Source organism: Thunnus thynnus, chromosome 21, assembly GCF_963924715.1.
Source record: "Thunnus thynnus chromosome 21, fThuThy2.1, whole genome shotgun sequence".
Lineage (NCBI taxonomy): Eukaryota > Metazoa > Chordata > Actinopteri > Scombriformes > Scombridae > Thunnus > Thunnus thynnus.
The window spans coordinates 714,403-734,109 of record NC_089537.1 but is presented as its reverse complement, the minus strand read 5'-3'; the positions used below and the strand labels follow the sequence as shown (position 1 = coordinate 734,109).

At 38.6% G+C, this 19,707-nt stretch overlaps 2 protein-coding genes, 1 long non-coding RNA gene and 1 pseudogene across 3 annotated transcripts in view; 2 read left to right on the top strand and 2 right to left on the bottom strand.

The window, feature by feature from the left end:
* LOC137173356 (uncharacterized) overlaps positions 1–19,707 on the top strand; it is a 58,307-nt gene that overhangs the window by 5,085 nt on the left and 33,515 nt on the right. The window lies entirely within an intron of this gene.
* Positions 1–19,707, bottom strand: part of LOC137173346 (uncharacterized) — a 72,349-nt gene that overhangs the window by 23,572 nt on the left and 29,070 nt on the right. The window lies entirely within an intron of this gene.
* The window catches only part of LOC137173329 (NACHT, LRR and PYD domains-containing protein 12-like), a 70,533-nt gene continuing 53,786 nt past the window's right edge, over positions 2,961–19,707 (bottom strand). The window contains exons 8-14 of the mRNA XM_067578120.1: positions 19,495–19,668; positions 18,927–19,085; positions 18,473–18,519; positions 11,725–11,837; positions 6,741–6,780; positions 5,786–5,848; positions 2,961–3,590 (exon numbers count right to left, since the gene is read on the bottom strand). Of these exons, the coding sequence (XP_067434221.1) occupies positions 3,295–3,590; positions 5,786–5,848; positions 6,741–6,780; positions 11,725–11,837; positions 18,473–18,519; positions 18,927–19,085; positions 19,495–19,668 (892 nt within the window). The 3' untranslated portion in view covers positions 2,961–3,294. The remainder of the gene's footprint in view (positions 3,591–5,785; positions 5,849–6,740; positions 6,781–11,724; positions 11,838–18,472; positions 18,520–18,926; positions 19,086–19,494; positions 19,669–19,707) is intronic.
* On the top strand, positions 12,381–14,466 carry LOC137173348 (uncharacterized; annotated as a pseudogene).

Genomic DNA, 19,707 nt, shown 5'->3' with positions numbered 1-19,707 from the left:
AGCTTTAGTTACTTTTCAGATGAAGATTTGACACAATGGATAATATAACAAGCTTTTAAAATACAACACATTGTTAAAGATGAAACCAGTGGTTTCCAACCTTTTTGTCTTTTGACGTCTTACAAAAAGCAGTGTGTAGTCGGGGTCACATTTCACATGTCTATGAGTTGTTAACAGCTCCACCAAATAGTGATTTTTCCCTCTAAACTTCTCACATGCTTTCATTTCAATAAATGTTCAAATGATCCAATATTTCAGCAAAAATCAAAGATTAGAGTTGACTTGATAAGAACATCTCATCATTACCGTGAACGTTTGACCCTCGCAGGCCTCCGTCCATCTTCCATCATCATGCGGCTGATAATGGAAGTGAACTGGGAGGTCTGGTTCAGGTTAGTTCTGCTGTTTTCAGTTTAGGTTTTAATCTGTGACCACGAGACAAACAACAACCTGCTGGATCCAATATTTATTTATATCAATCTATCAAAAACTAATTATGATGCAAATGATTATTGTGTCTTTTTTCTGTTAATACACTAACGCTACTTAAATCACAGAGCCAGAAATATTGATTTGCATCTTCACTAATCGTCCTGATTGATGTTTGAATCCTGCATCTTCTCAGGAGAATATTGACTGTAAATACAAATATAGATTAAATCATTAATAGGTATTTGTAAACCCTGAGTACTGTCTGCAGGTTAAGAAGGGAGGGTAGCAGCCTGAGAGGCGAAACCCGGGGCAAAGAAAGGCTGCAGACCAACGGCTGCTGTTCGTGAGGCTTCATCACTGCGAGCGTCTGGATTCTCACAGAGACGATAAACTGAAACCGTCTTCACACTTCAGTCTGTGTGTTGAAGATTTATTGATGAAATGACACAAGGACAAACTTTAAAAACCTGCTGCTGTAATACTGTCACTGAGGTCAAAGGTCACCACATGTGAAAACAACAGATATGTTACATATCAACATGTCAATCAACACGTTTCCTGTTCCTGTCGTCACTTATTGTTCCATTAGTGTCGATGTGTTTGCAGTCGTACGTTAAGACTCATTTTCACTTTTTACTCATTTTCACTTAGAAATCCAGGATTTGTTTGTTTGTTTGTTTGTTTATAATCCAACTTCTCCTGGATTTCAGTTTCTTAAATAAATACCAATAATAAATTTACAGGTTTTATTGTGTCAGAATAAAAACTGAAGATAACGAGCCGTCGTAGCTTCGCTGCTTTTTATTGTCCTGACATTTCACACAAGACGTCACTGAGTTCATAACGGTAACTCCAGGACTTTCCAGGTCATTACAGGACTTTCAAGGTCTGTCTTAGAAGTCCATCTTTACCTGAAATTCTTCTGTCCTCCCACTGAAAAGCAACAGACGCAGATATGAAAACTCCTGCTGTTGGTACCTGGAATCTCTCTCCAAAGTTCAAAATATTCCAGGACATTCCAGGACTGTTTCAGTCTTTGTCGGGACAGAAGCTGAGTGAGTTTTAAAAAGCAGCTCAGAGAGAAATGAGGCTGAAAATGAATTTGTAAAACATGAAAAAACAGAAAATGTGAGAGGAGAATCTGCTGGTTTCCAATAATAAATGACTGACGAATAAATATGAACTCAGGTGGAAATGGAAATCTATAAATAGACCAAATTACACAGACAATTCTTTCCTGGAAACTTTGAAGAAATTAATAAGAAATTATAAGAATAATGGAGCTTTAAAATAAGACATAACCAAAAACTCAGATGGTGTCCTGGTGGTCCAGTGGTTCGACAAAAACATCTAACAGATTCAATCAAATATGGTTCATTTATACACAAAGACAGAAAAAATAACTACAATAAAAATAGATGTTATACATGAAGCTGAAGCTGCTCTTTGACAATGACCTGCTCACCTTTTATGCAGTTTTTATGCAGAGTTGGTGGAGCCCAAAGAGCTGAAAGGACAGTGAATATTGAACTTATATTCATCTGATGGACACAAACTCTGCTCCAGTGGGATGATCATGTTGATGTGGAGTTTAAAAGCTGCATTCAAATGTCTTAAGTTTCTACATAAATGCTGATACTGACAGATCTATGATGAGCCTTTATCAGCTGATAGCATCAGACATGTCACAGCTAAAGCACGTGTGGGTTTGGACTGCTCCAATGTGCTTGAAACAAATTTAAATGATTGACAAATATATAAATAATAACCATTTGATCTCAGCGGAAAACATGAATTCATTGGATTTCTTTAAACTAACAAACTGCCAAAGTTTGACTGGATTTGTGTTTTCCAAATGATGATGAATTTAAGAAAACACTGAAAAACCTTTGGAGTGAATCAGCTGGGCTGAGGAACACTTTGTCTTTATGGGAGTTTTTGATTTATTGGTTAATTCTAATTCTATTTTCTTTAAAGATCCTGTATGTTTTACTGTTTCACTGTAATATATATAATAAATGATTTTAACAGCTGTTTTTAATGTTCTCATATAAAGTCCAGAGATGTTAAACAGAAGGTAAAACTGAGGGAATCAGGGTTGGTGGGATTTTAAAACCATCAATCCCCCAAATTCCTCCAGTTTAAACTCGACACTTTTTACACAGGTTGTTGAGAAAGATGACGAGTCTGTAGGTGGAAACAGGTTGATTTTGGGAATGTGTGTCAAACTTTACAACACTGACCAGAAAACATGAAAACTTTTCCAACTCAGTCTTAAAATGAAACTGTTGGAAGGAGACTTGTAGGTTTTCTGCTCAGCAGCTGGATGCTGTTGGTGGTTTTGTTATGAGGAGAGCTGTTAATAATGTACATGGAGCAAGAGGAAGAACATTTATTCCTTCAGTTGTTCTCAGTATCGATGGTTTCTTTGTATCTTGAGATCTTTTGATGCTGACTGGATTCAAACCTGCACTGATTGCAATCAAAAGTTCTCATCATCACCTGAAAATAAGAAACAGCCACAGTGGTGATGATTTGGGACATAAATGTGATTTATTAACCCTTAAAGTTCCAACATTACACATATTCATTAATCTCACAGCTGCATGTTCCAGTATTTAATGAGTCAAACAGGATACGTCTTCAACTTATATGATTCATTTACAGAACAGAGCACAGAGTCGACTTCTAAATGAAACCTTTTGTTCAAACATTATGAAAACACAGACTTTAGTTGTTCATACTATTATTTATTAGCCTGAACTCTGGTGCAGCACAGTGTTGTGAGTTTTAAGATTCTTACAAAATGTTTAACAATAGAGAAACACCTGAGAACTGAAGATGTTGGAGGGAGACTTTCTGCTACTGTAAATTCAGCTTTTCTGAAAGAAATGGATCCACCTCACAGAGAGCAGCGATCAGAGCTGAACTGGCTTTTGGCCCTTTTCCTCGCACCATGTCGATCACCTGCCGTGCTTTATCTGCTCTGTTCGGTGTTCCAGCAAACTCCATTTCACCATCATTTATGACCCCACGCTGCAGGAGTATATCCAGCAGCTTGTGTAGATTAGCTTCAGACACTCCGTCAATAAACTGTGTCCGAACAGACTTCAGCTTCTCGTCTGCGGGGACACTCGGAGTCTCTGTCGGACCAGGACCTGGAAGATGAAGAAGTACCTGTGTTCAATAACCAGCTGAGAGCTCATAGACAAGGCAGCCGCAGGAGCTCTGATTTAGAGCTGAAACTGACGATTATTTTTATTACTGATTATTTTCTCAATGCCAAAAATGCGTCCATCCCAGTTTAAGGCGACATCTTGAAATGTTTTGTTTTGTCTAAAACCCAAAGTTATTCAATTTACAATTAGTTTACATTAGAGAAGCAGAAACTAGGTAATGTTTGGCTTTTTTTGATTGAAAAATGTCTTAATTAATTGTGATTAATTTTCTGTTCATTAACTCATTCATTAATTGATAAGTGGTTTCAGCTCTACATTGTTATGTGTTGTTTAATTGGTGTGTTGGTTGTAAAAGAAAAAACATTAATTAGCTGCATGAAGCCCCTGTCACTGACAACTTTATGTTTTATTCATTTAATAAATATGCTGTTTTTTCTGATGTTTCTCCCTGATGCTGCAGCTTTTGTTCATCAGTGATGTTCTGTCTCCATCTAGTGGCTGAAACAAAGAACAACACTCTGACCTGCTGACAGTCTGTCCTTTGTTTTTAATCCTGTTGCACATTGTTTTATTTTTCTTTTCTCCTCTCCTCATCTATCAGACCACATCATCTTCTGTCTGTATAAGTTCAGAATAAATTCATGTAAATGTGTCTCAGATGTTGAGAGCAGCTCTCAGCTCTGAAGAACATCAGCAGTCTGTATGTTACTTTGTGATTTAGTCACATAAAGTTTTCTGACCTCCGGAAGAAAAGTCTAAATGTTTTTATTCATGTTAGCAGCTTTATGGGTGTCAGTCTGTCTGTCCAGACTGAAATATCAACAACTATTAGATGGATTGTTTTAGAGGATAACTCCTATGGTGTTGTGTTGCTACTATTTTTTCAGATATTGTATTATGTAAAAGTGTCTTATTTGGTTCTTACTTCTACTTTTGAGTATTTAGCTCTGGTCATCAGTCTAGTGCTCACAGTTTACCACCGAAACTTAAAAAAGGCGTTATATCTGAATTTGGTGAACTTTTATCTTAAATTACTGTTGAGTATGACTCAATCCTATTTCTGATGATTTTAAAATTCATATTGATAACCAGTTTACTGACATGTTATCATCTTTTGAGCTCATACAGCAAACTGCTGGGCCTACTCATAATCAGGGTCACACTCTTGACCTGGTTATTTCTAAAGGCCTTCACAGAACTCCAAAGTGCACTCTACATGTTGGAATTTCAGATCACTTCTGTATTGTTTTCAGTGTTGCTTAGATGCCCAAACATGTATCTGGTTTAAAATCTGTCAAAAGAAGCTCCATTTGTACAGACATACTTGATCTAGATCTAGATAAACTCAGGTTTATCTAATTCTACATATACTAGATACTAGATATACTAATTGTATTAGGTATACCTGATCGCATTGTGATTTTAATTTGCCTTCCTTGTCTTTGTGTGACAATATGGTCAATAATTTTAACTTTTCAGTCACACAATTATTATAAATGAATGAGTTTCTAGCGTCACATTGATCTGCAAGTTAACTATAGTCAGCAGTGATGTTGTCACTGTGTTTTGTTATTAAAGTGTAACTGCGCCTCCAAGTGTGAGTCTAACTCCAAGATTTTACCAGCTGACAACTGCAGGATCAGACAGCTGGAGAGCTGAAGAGCTGCAGGATGAGATGTGAAGAGGATTTCTGTTGTTTTTGTGGCTGCCAGCAGCTCTTCCTCCCTCAGACAGCCAGAGACCTCCTCCAGCAGGCCAGCACCACTGTAGCTGCTGTTAGCTCTCATTCAGCATATATTTGGAAATGAGCGCAACGCTGGACGAGGTGGGCGTTATCATTCTACCATTTATCAGGGCCGGACTGGGAAAATCATTCAGGCCGTGAAATATAGCCCCAAGTTTTTAAGCGGGTGGTCTGGGGGTCCTCCACTAGGAAAATAATAGTTACAAAGACTGATTTCCTGCATTCTGGTGAATTTTAGTGCGTGTGAATAACAAACTAATGAACCAACAACTGATTAGTATAATGTACTGTTATGAACCTCAAATAAAACCAAAGGTACATATCATTACGGAAGGACGACACAAGGACTAACTTTTAAATCAATATTTATTAAATAATAAATAACTAAATAAACAACTAATATACTAACAAAATAGAAAATGTCTTGTACCTGCAGGATGCTCTGAAGTAGTGGGCTTCTGTACTACTGTGGCACCAGTGCTTCTCTCTCCACCTGCAAAAAGAAAAAAGCAAGAGCACAGCACAGCATATCTTTTAATGTACCAATACATTTAACAACTGCACAACATCGTCCTCAGTTTACTGATATACACTAACAGTTACCCATCAAAGGTTAAAATAGTCCTTTAACCAACACAAACATTAAATAACACAGATCTTCAAGTTTCAACTAATTACAGTAAGTTAGCTTGAATACTGACAGAAGACGTTGTGTTGTCTCAATAACTTTAAATTATGATCTCAAAGTATGAACTCACTGACTGAAACTTTCAATAAAACGCATTAATAAAAAATAATATTGAGCACATGAACTTTTATTATTGATTGTCCAGTTCGGGCCTGACTGTGTCACTTAGTCACTTCAATCTGCTCCAAAAGCTGCTTCAGTAAAGTTTGGATTTTAAACAAAGCTGCAACATGCAAACTCAGTGGGACTCACAAATGACCTGCAATTTAGGGAGCAACTATTATTGGTGAAATGTGACTTTGATAACATGAAACTGTAACACAGGTCTCAGTAATGACTATCATTACATCTAAAATCATGAAGTCCTCTGTCCTATCAAGTCCTCTGTCAGACAGATCTGCTGTCTGCATGCAGACAGGCTGAAACATATCAAACTAATGTGATGTGATATAAAAGCATTTCTCTGACTGATGTGCTCCTGAGCCGATGTTTGACAGCTTCATCACCAGATCATTCCTGCTGATCTTCTTTAAAACACTCTTCATCACTTCCACAGCAGTAGCAAATTCATATTTCTGCACCATCAGATCCACAGTTTCCTGTCTGTCTGCCTTCAACAGCTTGTTCACTTTGATGGGTTTAATGTCTTCCACCTTTTCATCCCTCAGGTAGAACTTTAATTTCTTGAATTCCTTACCTGATTCCAGAGTGTTGTCAGTCTTCATCATCTTGGCTCTCTGGTAAAATCAGAGAACATTGAAGGACAGTTATACAACAGTTATGTTTCTGTCTGTTGGTGTTTCTACTTGATCTGACTGATTGGACAAAAGGCCCAGTTTGGCCGCAGTCGTTAAAGTGTCAGAGAAACTCAAGAGGATCTTCAGTAAAAACGTCTCATCACAAATCTACTCAGTAGCTGTTCTGGAGCTTTCTATCATGTCACACGGTCTTCTTCTGCAGATGGAGTTTGCACAGTTGTCATGGAAATGTAGATGTTCAGATATTTTACAGGTTTATAAATTAATAAAATAATCTCCATGACAGGTCCAGTTAGTCTTCTGCTTTAGCCCCTCACCTGTTTGTTGTAGTTCAGTGAACTCTGGCGACTGAGAACGCCTGAAAATGAGGGATTTCTCTTCAAAATTTAAACAACTTTTAAATAAAAAGGAAGACATCTTATAAGTGTATCAGTAAGCAAAACAGTTCCCCAATAAAGAGTAAGTGAAACACGATGACTATCCTCCTGTAATATCAACCTTTTTCATCCTGTTTCATCCTTCCTGTCTGTCTCTAGTTATGATAAATCACGTCCTAGTCCTGACTAATAATGCTGATTTATGGTACCAGAGAAGATCAATAAACTCAGCAGGTTCAGTCTGTGATTTTGATAATTCTATGACGAGTTTTGAAGACTCAAAACCTTTCGGAGCATTTTGTGTTCTGCAAGAAGAAACACAGTTCAGGTGTTTGTCAGAACTGGGCCTTTAGTTTCTAACAATGCATCAGAACAATGAAAAAAACTAAGAAGCATAAAACAGAAATAGTTAAGTACAGAACAAGTATCTCTGTTACAGGCAAGAACAATATTAAATGTTCTTCCACTGCTGCCACACCTTCACACCATCTATCAGGGTACTCATTTTGGACCACTGACTACTGTTTTCATCAATATAAATGCATCACATTTTTAAAGCTGGAATGCAGGACTTTTGTCTCCCCCCTCTGGCAGTGAGAGTAAAGGGGGTTCTCGGCTGTGATTGGCTGATACAGACATGCAGCAGCTCTCATGTGCATCCTGAATGACAGGCGCACAGAGAGGGCCGGTAAAAACGGATACTTTTTGATGGTCCACCAGCCCAAAAATGTATTGTTGGATGGCCCACTGGGATTTGTCCCAGTTTGCCCGATGGCCAGTACATACTGGCCGTCACCTACTGTTGCAGCTGTAAAATGGTGGATAAATTGTTTTGAGCGTCACACAACCCCTGTGAAATGACTTGTTTCACTGTCAGAAATTGATCCATTTGGTCTGATAACATTTGGAAAGTCTAGAAGAGCCCCACGATTAACGGCCAAACGACCAGCACAGGAAAGTCACCCCGACATGACATTTAAAAACCTTATATTTATAGATTTATCTGGTGGTGATGCGCTTAATCAGCATTGTGTGAATTCGTTTGGCAATGACTTGCATGTAACAGACTTTCATTTATATGTGAAAGTTCCGCCCTGCAGGTTTAATAAGTGATCACATGATCTGAAGGTAAAATCTTAATCTGCAAACTAACTAGTTACTGCAGCTGTCAGATATATTTAGTGCAGTAAAAAGTACATTATTTGCCTAAGAAATGTATGTGAGTAAAAGTATAAATTAGCAGATAATAGTAAAACAAGTACCTCAATGTTGCACTCAAGTACTGTAAAGTAACAATAACTGCTGAGTTAACCGCCTACAGTATAAGTATGCATGGATTTAATTCACACACAAAGAAAGAAGGAATGGAAGAGTTTTCTTTCAACTCAATAAAAGATATAAACCATCTCCTTTGTCATGATGTCACCATGAAAATAATAGAAAATGAAATGCAACATTTCTACAAATGCAGCTTTTCATTCCTGCTTACACAGATGGCAAAGTTTAAATTTCTGTTTGGAATGATGACACAAAAGAAATATCTGCCAACGTTTTGAAGATAGTTTCTCAAACACGAAACAAACAATCATTTCAAATGTGAATTCTCAAAAACACAATAGTTCAAATCCAGCAGAGCTGAATTTACAACCATATTCCCGTCTTATCTTAAATCTGTTGGTGCAGCAGCTCTCTTGTTTTGTGATGTTGTTGGATTAGAAAAAGCTAATATTTATCTCAGTGGGACGACCTGCTTCCATTAGAACTCCAACCATCATTATTCAACTCTGATTCTTCTACTTCATCAGTCCCTGTTACAGTAGGATGCTAGGAGGCTAAACTCTGCTAATCAGCCCTGTGTGTGTGCAGGCTGCTGTTTCCTCATAACTTCACTGAAGAAAGATGATAGTAAATGTTTCCTCGTATCAAAGTACATAATCTGACTGCTCTAATGGCAGTTCCAGAGGAATCAGAGTTCACTGTGAGTCTACCATGGTTTGACATTTGCTGTAAATCCACCATCTACAGTAAAGTGAGAAGCAGCCGTCCTGCTCTGATTCAAACATGTTGTAAAACAGAGGGGTGATTGATTTTTTAGGGAACAAGAATACAGTGAGACATGAGGAGCAAAAATGATCTAAAAAAGTTGTGTCATCTTAGATTCTCTCCTAATAATCAGGCTGAAAGTTAAACCTGAACGAAAGAGTTGAAACCAAGTAGGTTGTCCAACAACTAAAGTCAAAAGTGTTGATCGGATTGTCTGTTTCAGAAAAGTCATGCAGCTCCACCAATTCTGGTGTTTGAAAGGCCTGGAGGGAGTTTCTGCTGCTGTTAAAGGATTCAACACTTTGTTAAAGCATATTGACGCATTTAGTGTCTGATCAGAGCAGAAAGTGCTAAAGTACACACCTCCAAAAACTCTTCAGGTGCTCGACCAAACAGGAGATATCATGGCAAAAAGAAGATTCTGCACAATTCATTCTTCACATAATGTTTCTTATTAACTGTGTGCTTGTGCTAACTGGACATCGGTGTGTTGCTGTTAACAGTTGGAGTCAGGAGGTTTATCTGTTGTGAGTTTTAAATGTCACATCACTCTGGAACTGACATAAGACCAGTCAGATACTGGTTCTTTAATACAGTCAACTGAAAGAGAAGAGTCAATAAACGATGTACACATGATTTTCACCTAAACACAGTAACAGCTGGTGCTTCCATGGACATCTTATTACTTTGTCTCACAAAAACAGAAGACATCTTAAGCTCATTTTACAAAACAGTGTCTCTCGTAGCTCTGGCATCTAACTTAAATAAAAGCAGCATCAGTATATTGTGAATGAGTCTGGGTAGACAAACAATAAAGCTTGAAGTTGTCATTTCAGGGCCTCCAGTCAAGAAAGTGAACTGCATATTATATCACATCTACAAATTCTACCAAACCCACAGCAGCAATGACACATCCAATAGGAAATGTCTGACTGTTGGACTAAAATATTGATCTCCTGATACAAGTTGGGTGCAGAGAAGTTGGATTTTCAAGAAAGGCATATTGTCTTGAATGGAGGACATTTGTCAGTTTAGTTCTCAATTGTTCTGTATACAAAAGATGAGAGTGAGCAAAGAGAAAACTCTCGGCAGAGACCTGTAGATGCTCAAAATGTACCCTGGTACAAAGAATAAAGTGAGTATATTTGAGGCTCAGATAAACATGTTGTCTCAAATTCAGTTTCCCCTTACCTTAACCTGAACTCAACCCAACCCCTACCTGTCATCTCTGCACCCAAAACATAAACTGGGCCTTTAGAGGGAAGGAACAGGAACACTATTTGAAGGTGAAACAGAACTCAGCACAAGAACTGGTCGAGACTCAAGTGAGCTGCTGTTCTGTCTGACAGGGAAAGGAACACGTTCAGCCGTAGGAAAGTTTTGTTTTTGAGTATTTATGTCCAAATATTTGAAGGTCATTCTTTGGTTTGTTATTCTCGTCTTTAAATAGATGTTGGCTCTCTGATTGCTGGTGTGTTTTTGAAGAAGGCAGAAGAGGAAGTGATTGGCTCAGGGGTACCACAAAAACACAAGCCAATCACCAACAAGGAGTCAGTGCAGCTGCAGACCCCAAAGTTTCAAAGTTTGAGAGGTTATGTTCTATGTTCTAGCAGCAGTTACATTAACTGCAGAGGTTTGCAGGTGCACGTATGAGTTTGTGAAGTCTGGTTTGAAAACCGTTCACCTGGCCCTCCATTCTACTCTGCTACGCAAAGGACACAAAGGACAATAATATTAATGTTCTTTAATTTATCTCTAAAATGTTTTTTAGTATAAAGCTTCATAAACTGGTTAAAGGGACGGTTCACCCAACATATGAAAAAACACCAACTGAGTGCTATTCAGCTCCACTGTATTGGAGTGACCGCAGATATCAAAGTATTCACGCCAAAATGATCTAGATGGACAGATAGCACTCTGTTCACTTGTGTGAACCATTAAGGGTGTTTTTTTTATCTCTGTTTGCTTGTCATCAGGCTCCTCGTGTTAAGCCTGCATTTACGGGGCAACCCGAGGGTTCCAGAGTGTGTTGCTCAGTGCTTCATTCCTTTAAACTCATGTGAATTATTTTAGTTTTGTTTGGTTTTCGCCTGGTTCCTCGTGTAAGTCTGCATGTATGAGGTGACTCAAGGCTGCCAGAGTGTGTTTGCTGCTTGTGTTGTAGTATCCATGTGCTGATCTGTTGTCTCTGACGTGTTACTGCCTGCTGTTGTGTGTGGACTGGGTAAACTGTAGAACTGAACTGCCGTTCTGGGATAAATAAAGTCGTCTGAGTCAAAAGAATCAGTTTGTTGTCCGTTAAGAGACCTCAGTGAAGCTTTGATTCAATCCACACTATCCAGAAGTTTTATCTTCTTGTTTCTGTTACAAACAATTATTAAACTATGAGAAAAGTCTGGTATTAATCTGGTATTTTGTTGCTAATAACAAAAACATTACAGAGGTAACTTTATAAATGCAGGCTGGATGCTGTGGTTTAATGTCAACTTCTAAGACCGTTTACCTTTGCTGGGACGATGTCTCCTGCTGAGACGGTGTCGCCTGCTGAGACAGTGTCTCCTGCTGGGACGGTGTCTCCTGCTGGGAGATTCCTCTTTAAATTTTCTCTTCTTGGACCTGGAAGATAACCAGAGAAAAGACTGTTGTTTAATAACCCAACAGTCACTTTTAAACAGAGACCTTTTAGAAATGATGAACATTTTAACAAAATCTCCACATGGCAGGAGACGGGGAGGAGCTATCCAGGTATCTGACAATTCAGAAACAACTTCTTCACAAAAACATTTCAAAGAAAAATCCTCATTTAAGCCGTTAGATGTAAAATTTTGCAAAAAAAAAGAATCCAAAAAGCTTCTGTCTGGAGCAACAGTCTGTACCTCTTCCCTCCACGTTTGGGCATATTAACCACCTGTATGCCCATAAATCTGAGATGGCTAACATCATGCTAATGTTCATTAAAATGCAGAGCGACACTGACACTTTTCACATAAACAGACACAGAGATAACCATCAGTTTAACCATCAGGTAATCTGTGATGTTTGAGAAACCGTCGTCATTTATAACAAACCTTTTTCTAAAATGTATTTCAGGAATCCTAAAATACATTGCTTTTTTCTTAAATACAACCTCTCAGAATTCTGTAACATTGTCTGAAGGCTGCATCATAAATCCAGAAGTGGATCTTTGATTCATGCGATGTGCTGACGTGCTACGGTAAGCGTATTGTATCATTTCCGGTTTCCGACTGTGTCTACTGATAGCGTTGTTGCTGCTCTCATCTCAGTTGATTTTCCTATATATATCACATTACTGTGGATTAATACCCGCTGTACATTTAAACTTTCGCTAGTTCTACACAAGCACTCTCAGCGCTTTTCTTTTAGCGACTTTTCTCGCTAATCGCACAAGTTGTTAGTTACTTTAGCTCTGCAGCTAGCATTAGCAGCTAACTTAAACTAAGCAGTTAGCGATGGCTTCTCTCTCTCCCTCTCGTTCTCCTGCTCTCTCTTGCTCAGTTTGTCAAATGTTTAGTTATTCCTCTGCCTCCTTTAGTGATAGTGGTAAGTGTAATAAGTGTAGTTTATTTGCAGCACTGGAGGCAAGGCTTAGTGAATTGGAAGCACGGCTCAACACCATGGAAAAACAATCAGCACCTAATATCGTTAGCCAGCCCCTAGTATCCGGTGCGAGCCGACCTAGCGTAGCTCCCGAGCAGCCGGGAAGCCAGGGCGGCTGGGTGACTGTCCGAAGGAAGCATAGCCCTAAGCAGAAGCCCACGGTTCACCACCAACCAGTTCATGTTTCTAACAGGTTCTCCCCCCTCAGCGACACACCCGCTGAGAAACAAACTCTGATTACTGGCAGCTCCATAGTCAGAAACGTGAAGTTAGCGACACCAGCAGCCATAGTTAAATGTATTCCTGGGGCCAGAGCGGGCGACATTGAGTCAAATTTAAAACTGCTGGCTAAGAATAAATGTAAATATGGTACGATTGTCATCCATGTCCGCGGCAACGACTCCCGATTACGCCAATCGGAGGTCACAAAAATTAATGTTGAGTCGGTGTAAACATATGCAAAAACAATGTCGGACTCTGTCATATTCTCTGGACCGCTGCCTAATCTGACCAGTGATGACATGTATAGCCGCATGTCACAATTCAACCGCTGGTTGTCGAGGTGGTGTCCAGCAAACGATGTGGGCTTCATAGATAACTGGCAGACTTTCTGGGGAAGACCTGGTCTGATTAGGAGAGACGGCATACATCCCACTCTGGATGGAGCTGCTCTCATATCTAGAAATATGGCTGAGTTTATTAGTAGACCAAAACCATGACAACCCAGAGTTGAGACCAGGAAGCAGAGCTGCAGTCCTACATGCTTCTCTGCACCTCCATTAGAGCAGTTACCCACCCAAAACCACATAGAGACCACGTCTGTCCCCAAAACCACATAGAGACTGTGTCTGTCCCCAAAACCACATAGAGACAGTGTCCCCAAAACCACATAGAGACTGTGTCTGTCCCCAAAACCACATAGAGACTGTGTCCCCAAAACCACATTGAGACTGTGTCTGTCCCCCGACCACTTAAATCAATTAAATCCAAAGTAAACAAAAGAAGAGTCATTCATAAAAATCTAGTAAAAATTAAAACCACTACTGCAATAGTACAACAAAATAAGATAATTAAATGTGGACTCTTGAACATTAGATCTCTGTCATCTAAAGCTGTTTTAGTAAATGATTTAATTTCAGATCATCATATTGATTGATTGTCTTACTGAAACCTGGCTGTGTCATGAAGAATATGTCAGCCTTAATGAATCCACTCCCCCCAGTCATATTAATACTCATATTCCTCGAGACACTGGCCAAGGAGGAGGAGTTGCAGCCATTTTCAACTCAAGCCTATTTATCAACCCTAGACCTAAATTTAATTATAACTCATTCGAAAGCCTTGTTCTTAGTCTCTCTCAGCCAACCTGGAAAACTTTACAGCCAGTTCTATGTGTTATAGTGAACCGTCCTCCTGGTCCGTACTCTGAACTCTTATCTGAATTCTCAGAGTTTTTATCAAACTTAGTCCTTAGTACAGATAAAGTAATTATAGTAGGTGATTTTAATATTCATGTGGACGTTGATAATGACAGTCTCAGCACTGCATTTCTCTCATTATTAGACTCAACTGGCTTCTCTCAGTGTGTAAATAATCCCACTCACCGTCTTAACCACACCCTCCACCTTGTTCTGACTTATGGGATTGAAATTGAACATTTAATAATTTTTCCACAAAATCCTATTTTATCAGATCATTTTTTAATAACTTTTGAATTCCTATTACTGGATTACACACCATTAGACAAAAATGTCTTCACTAGATGTCTCTCTGATAGTGTTGTAGATAAATTTAAGGAAGCAATTCCATCAGTACTGAATTCACTGCCATGTCTCAATACTACAGAGGACTCTTATGTTAACTTTAGTTCCTCCCAAATTGATAATCTTGTTGATAGTGCTGCAGGCTCATTACGAATAACACTCGACTCCATCGCCCCCTTAAAAAAGAAGATAATAAAACATAAGAGGTTAGCTCCATGGTTTAACTCCCAAACCTGCAAATTAAAGCAAACATTGCGAAAATTGGAAAGGATTTGGCGTTCCACCAAACTAGAAGAATCTTGCTTAGTCTGGCAAGATAGTCTTAAAACATATAGGAAGGCCCTCTGTAATTCCAGAGCTGCCTATTACTCAGCATTAATAGAAGAGAATAAAAACAGCCCTAGGTTCCTGAAGTCTCGTATTTCCACGTATAGTAATTTAATTTGAAATAAACACGTACAGTATTTTATTTTGAAGTAGACGACGCTGAAGATTTGAGTGTAGTCAGACTAAACTTTAGTCGGCACTTAACTCAAGTTACTACAAGCCAACCAAAAGCCTGAATCCTCAACTTGAACTCCTAAAGAAGAAAACAGAGCTTGAAACTGAACCTCTACCTGCTCTCTGAGAGCAATACTGCAAACTAGAAGATAAATCGGCATAAAGACTCTTTCTCTTTCAGAGCAGCCTGAAATCACTTGATTCTCTACACCTACGAAGATGAGCCACAGCTACAGCTGATCCGAGCTCTTTCACTTCAACATCGCTGGTGATGCTGCATCAGACAACGCTGGACCTGCCGAGATGACACCTCTACCACGACAAAACACCTCAACAGTGAGGCATAACATGGCTTTGTGATCAAGGGTTGATGTTGAATAAAGGTTGAAATTAAAAGAGTTTATTTAGAGAGGTCGAATTAGCTTTCCCTTAGCATTCCCCGGTGCAATACTGATGTAGCCTCGAGCCACTCTTGCTGAATCATTTTCTTTATTATTTTATTATCATTTACAGACCTTATTTATTTATTTATTTTACTTTCCTTTTTATTTATTTTCTGTACATTATCTTATGCTTTATCATGTATCCTCAAGACGTTTAGCTATTAATAAATGTCTTCATTTATCCTAGAAGTGTTTGGTTGTTTCCTTGAACTGCAGTGAACAGAGGTCACTGTTTGGGAAGAACTTATGATTATGAGACTGATCCATTGATTAAACTGAATAAGGGTTAGTAACCCTCCTGGCACTAACAAATCCTAACCAAAAAGGAGGTGGTGCCCCAATAACGAGGTAATTCATTAATAAAGTATTAATACTCCTACATCAGTCATGGGTTTGTCTTAAATACATACTGTACATTTTAAAATCCCTTTAACAGTGTCACAAAAGTAGTCACTCCATGCATATATTTATTTAATTATTACAAATTTTAATTTGAGTCCCTGCCCCTCCAACATCCTCTGCACATCCGTGAATACAAAATTTCCAATATTAGGGATAATATTGTGGCTTCCTCTGCTGGTGGGTGCGACCTCTCTTCTTCTACAGTCTTGACTCAGTGCCATGCTGTCCATACTCTGTCCAACTTTGCTCTTGTTCAACGTAGTGAACTACAGGAAGTGGTGCAGAAGTAAAGTTTGGCAACTTGTGCTATTGGCCCAATGCCTATTAAGTTGTTCAAAAATGTTCTCAGCTGTTTGGTAGATGATGTCCTTGAGATTGTAAATGCCTCCCTACTCTCTGGAATCTTTCCCACAGATCTCAAACATGCTATTATAACACCATTGTTGAAAAAGAGTAATCTTGATCCATGTGTACTACAGAGAACTACAGATCAATCTCAAACTATCCATTCCTGGGGAAAATTCTTGAAAAGGTTGTATACCAACAATAACATATGTATCTGTTATCTAACAATTTGTTTGACATTTACCAGTCTGGTTTTAGAGTCACCCACAACACAGAAACTGCCCTGGTCAGAGTTGTTAACAATCTTAAAATTAGCTTAGACAACCATAAAGTCTCTATTCTTGTACTTTCTAACCTCAGTGCAGCCTTCGACATTGCTGACCATATAATTCTTCTTCTTCAGCGCCTAGAACTTAGAGGCAGAATTCTTAATTCTTCCTCTCTTACTGGAAGATCTTTTTCTGTTTCTATTGGTAACTCTGAATCAGTTGAAGTCAGCACTCCATATGGAGTTCCTCAAGGGTCAATTCTCAGTTCACTGCTGTGTAATTTGTATATGTTCACACTTGGGTCTATGATTCAGCAACACAATATTTGATATCACTCCTACGCTTATGACACAGTTATATATATCTGTTTCTGGCAAAGAAATATTCTAAAAAGTCAAGAACAAGAACATATTTCAGTCAAGTCAAGTAAGGCAACACATCATCTTTCCTAAAAGTAAAAACCGATCAGAACAAAGCAGAAGAAAATACCAGAAAATTCCAAAAATGTCTATTATAGTTCCCCAAAGTGATGTCTTGAAATGTCTTTTTTTGTCTGACCACCAGACCAAAACCCCAAAATATTGAGTTCACAATGATATAAAACAGAGAAAAACAGGAAATGGCTCTGTCCAAAAGTAACAAAATCCACCTAACAGCACCTGCAATGCTCACTGATTAACATGTTATATCTCATTTGTTTAATCTGTACAAAAACTGAAGTGTAAAAATAACAATCCCACTATAAAGGGAGTTTTCAGATTTTATGTTAAAATAATCTAAGCTAAGTGGCTGCTGGCTGTAGCTTCATGTTTACTGTACAGACATGAGAGACATACAGTAGATATCTGAATATCTAACTATCTGACAGAATTTCTCTGCCAGAATAAGCATATTTTACAAAATGTCAAACCTTGCTTTTAAGATTTTGCGATTTGAAATTTCCAAGACCGGCTTGAGGCTGATATTAGGGCTCCGACAAAGATAGACCAGATACTTTTTAAGGCTGCATTCAGACCTTCAGACATTAGCTCTGTATGAAAAAACACAGCCATTTCATCCATCTGAATGGAGGCAGTCCAGCAACACAAAGAGCTCCAGAAACACAATGCAGACTCATTCTGCAGAAAAGTTTAACCTGGCTCAACTTTTGCTGCAACGAAACATGATGTCATCCAGCAAGAAGCTGTGTGGGCAAATCACATACATGCAAACACACATTCTTGGTGGATTCCTTTGTAACGTGAATGCTGTATCCAAATGTGATGAAAATAAAGTAAAAAAGATTCACTTCTGCAGAGTCATGGTTTGATGCTTCTTTTTAAGCGATGACAGACCTACTTTGGGCATTTGAGATGATATTGATGTTTGTGTTGTCAACATTAGAGCTACAGATGGAAGGAGCGACCATATTGCCTCCACTCTGAGCGGAGTATCAGTATTGGTTGGAGAACTGACTCTACAAGAAACCACAAAAATCAATTTCAGCAGTTTTGTTACAAAAACATTCCTTTGTAACATGAATGCCATATTTTGAGGGTTTACCTCAAGACAACAGATAAAATAATTTCTACCATGATAACTTTCCAGATATGTAAAACAAGTATTACAAACCGCTGTGCAGCATTTTGGTGTCTGATAAACTATTTCCTGTCTCACCTGTACCTTAACAACATGCCCCACCAACACAGTCTCCTATGTTGTTTCAACTAAGGATGTTTTCACTCTGAATCCCTGATAAGTTAGTGAACGCACCATGGTGCATTCAAAGTGAAATACAAGCTTGTTGTCAGAGCTTAGTCAGAAACAGACTTCACAGGGATCCACAGACACAAACTCAACTATTTTTCTTCAGATGTGTGTTTTGTCACATCACAATCACACTTTGAACTGGTTGCAGTGCCAAGACTCACATCCTTTATGTCTATCAGGTGTAGAGCTGCTTCGTCTGTTCTCCTCACTGTAGGAATAAACACAAACACAGCAGTTATCTGGGCTGTCTTATGAAGAGTGTTCAAATAATCAGACTGTATCTCTTCACCAATGATAACTCTGGTGATTCCATACAACTACCAAGCTGTTAATCATCATCTGGATTTTTCAATCTGGCTATGAGTTAATATACATGAAGTGGGGAGTAATATGGACTTGCGGTGTGTCCCAAAGCACAAACATAGCCCAACAATATTAATATTTACACTCCAATTTTTAGTAAAATATACATCACCCAGAAAATTACCTTGAAGGGAAGATTAAATCTCCCTTTAGTTAAATTTATATTTTATTTTTTGATTAAGATATGCATAAATTCCTGCTCACATTAAGGTAAATTACTGCATTTCTGCTTTAAATAGAAAAGTGTCTTACTTTAAGTCTGAGGATCCAGCTTCATCACTGAAGTCTGGAGGATGATGTTTGGATGCACAGGTGGATACTGGAGACTCTGATTTGTCCTCTTTCTCCACACAACTACTCGTCCTCTGGTTTCCAGTCAATATGACAAGTGAATCTTCAGAATTGAAGTGCCTAGACATATGTATACACACCATATTATATTTCAGTCAAAAACACTTACATCAGGGAAATGACGATTTCAAATGAAGCAAATGAATAAACAGTTAGAGTGGGAGGAAAAGGCTTTGCTTTTTGAGGGAGACTCGGCATGTGACTGGTAAGCTAGTGGCCAAGAAGCTGATAAATGAGCCAAAGATGGTGAAGCATGAATCAAGCAGCTGATGCCAATCAGTAAATGAAAATATGACCTCAGTGCTCTGCTCCATTCCCCCTTCACACCTTCACCACTAACGTAGAAAGTATTCACTGTAGCTGGAAATACTAGATCTTAGATTGGATGCTAATGGTATGATCCAAAATATCACCTCTGGGACAAAAAAATGGGCTCATTAACATGGATTGACTTCAACTTACTACTGACCTCAGACTCTCCAGTCTACAATCTGGACTCTTCAGAAAATCACACAGCAGGTTCACTCCTGGATCCTCCAGCTTGTTTTTACAGACATCCAGCTCTCTCAGATGGTCTGGGTTGGACTTCAGTGCTAAGGCCAGATAAGCACAGCTGTACTTTGACAAACTGCAGCCCCACAATCTGAATAAAGAATAAATTATGTAGAAAAAAAATCCATTT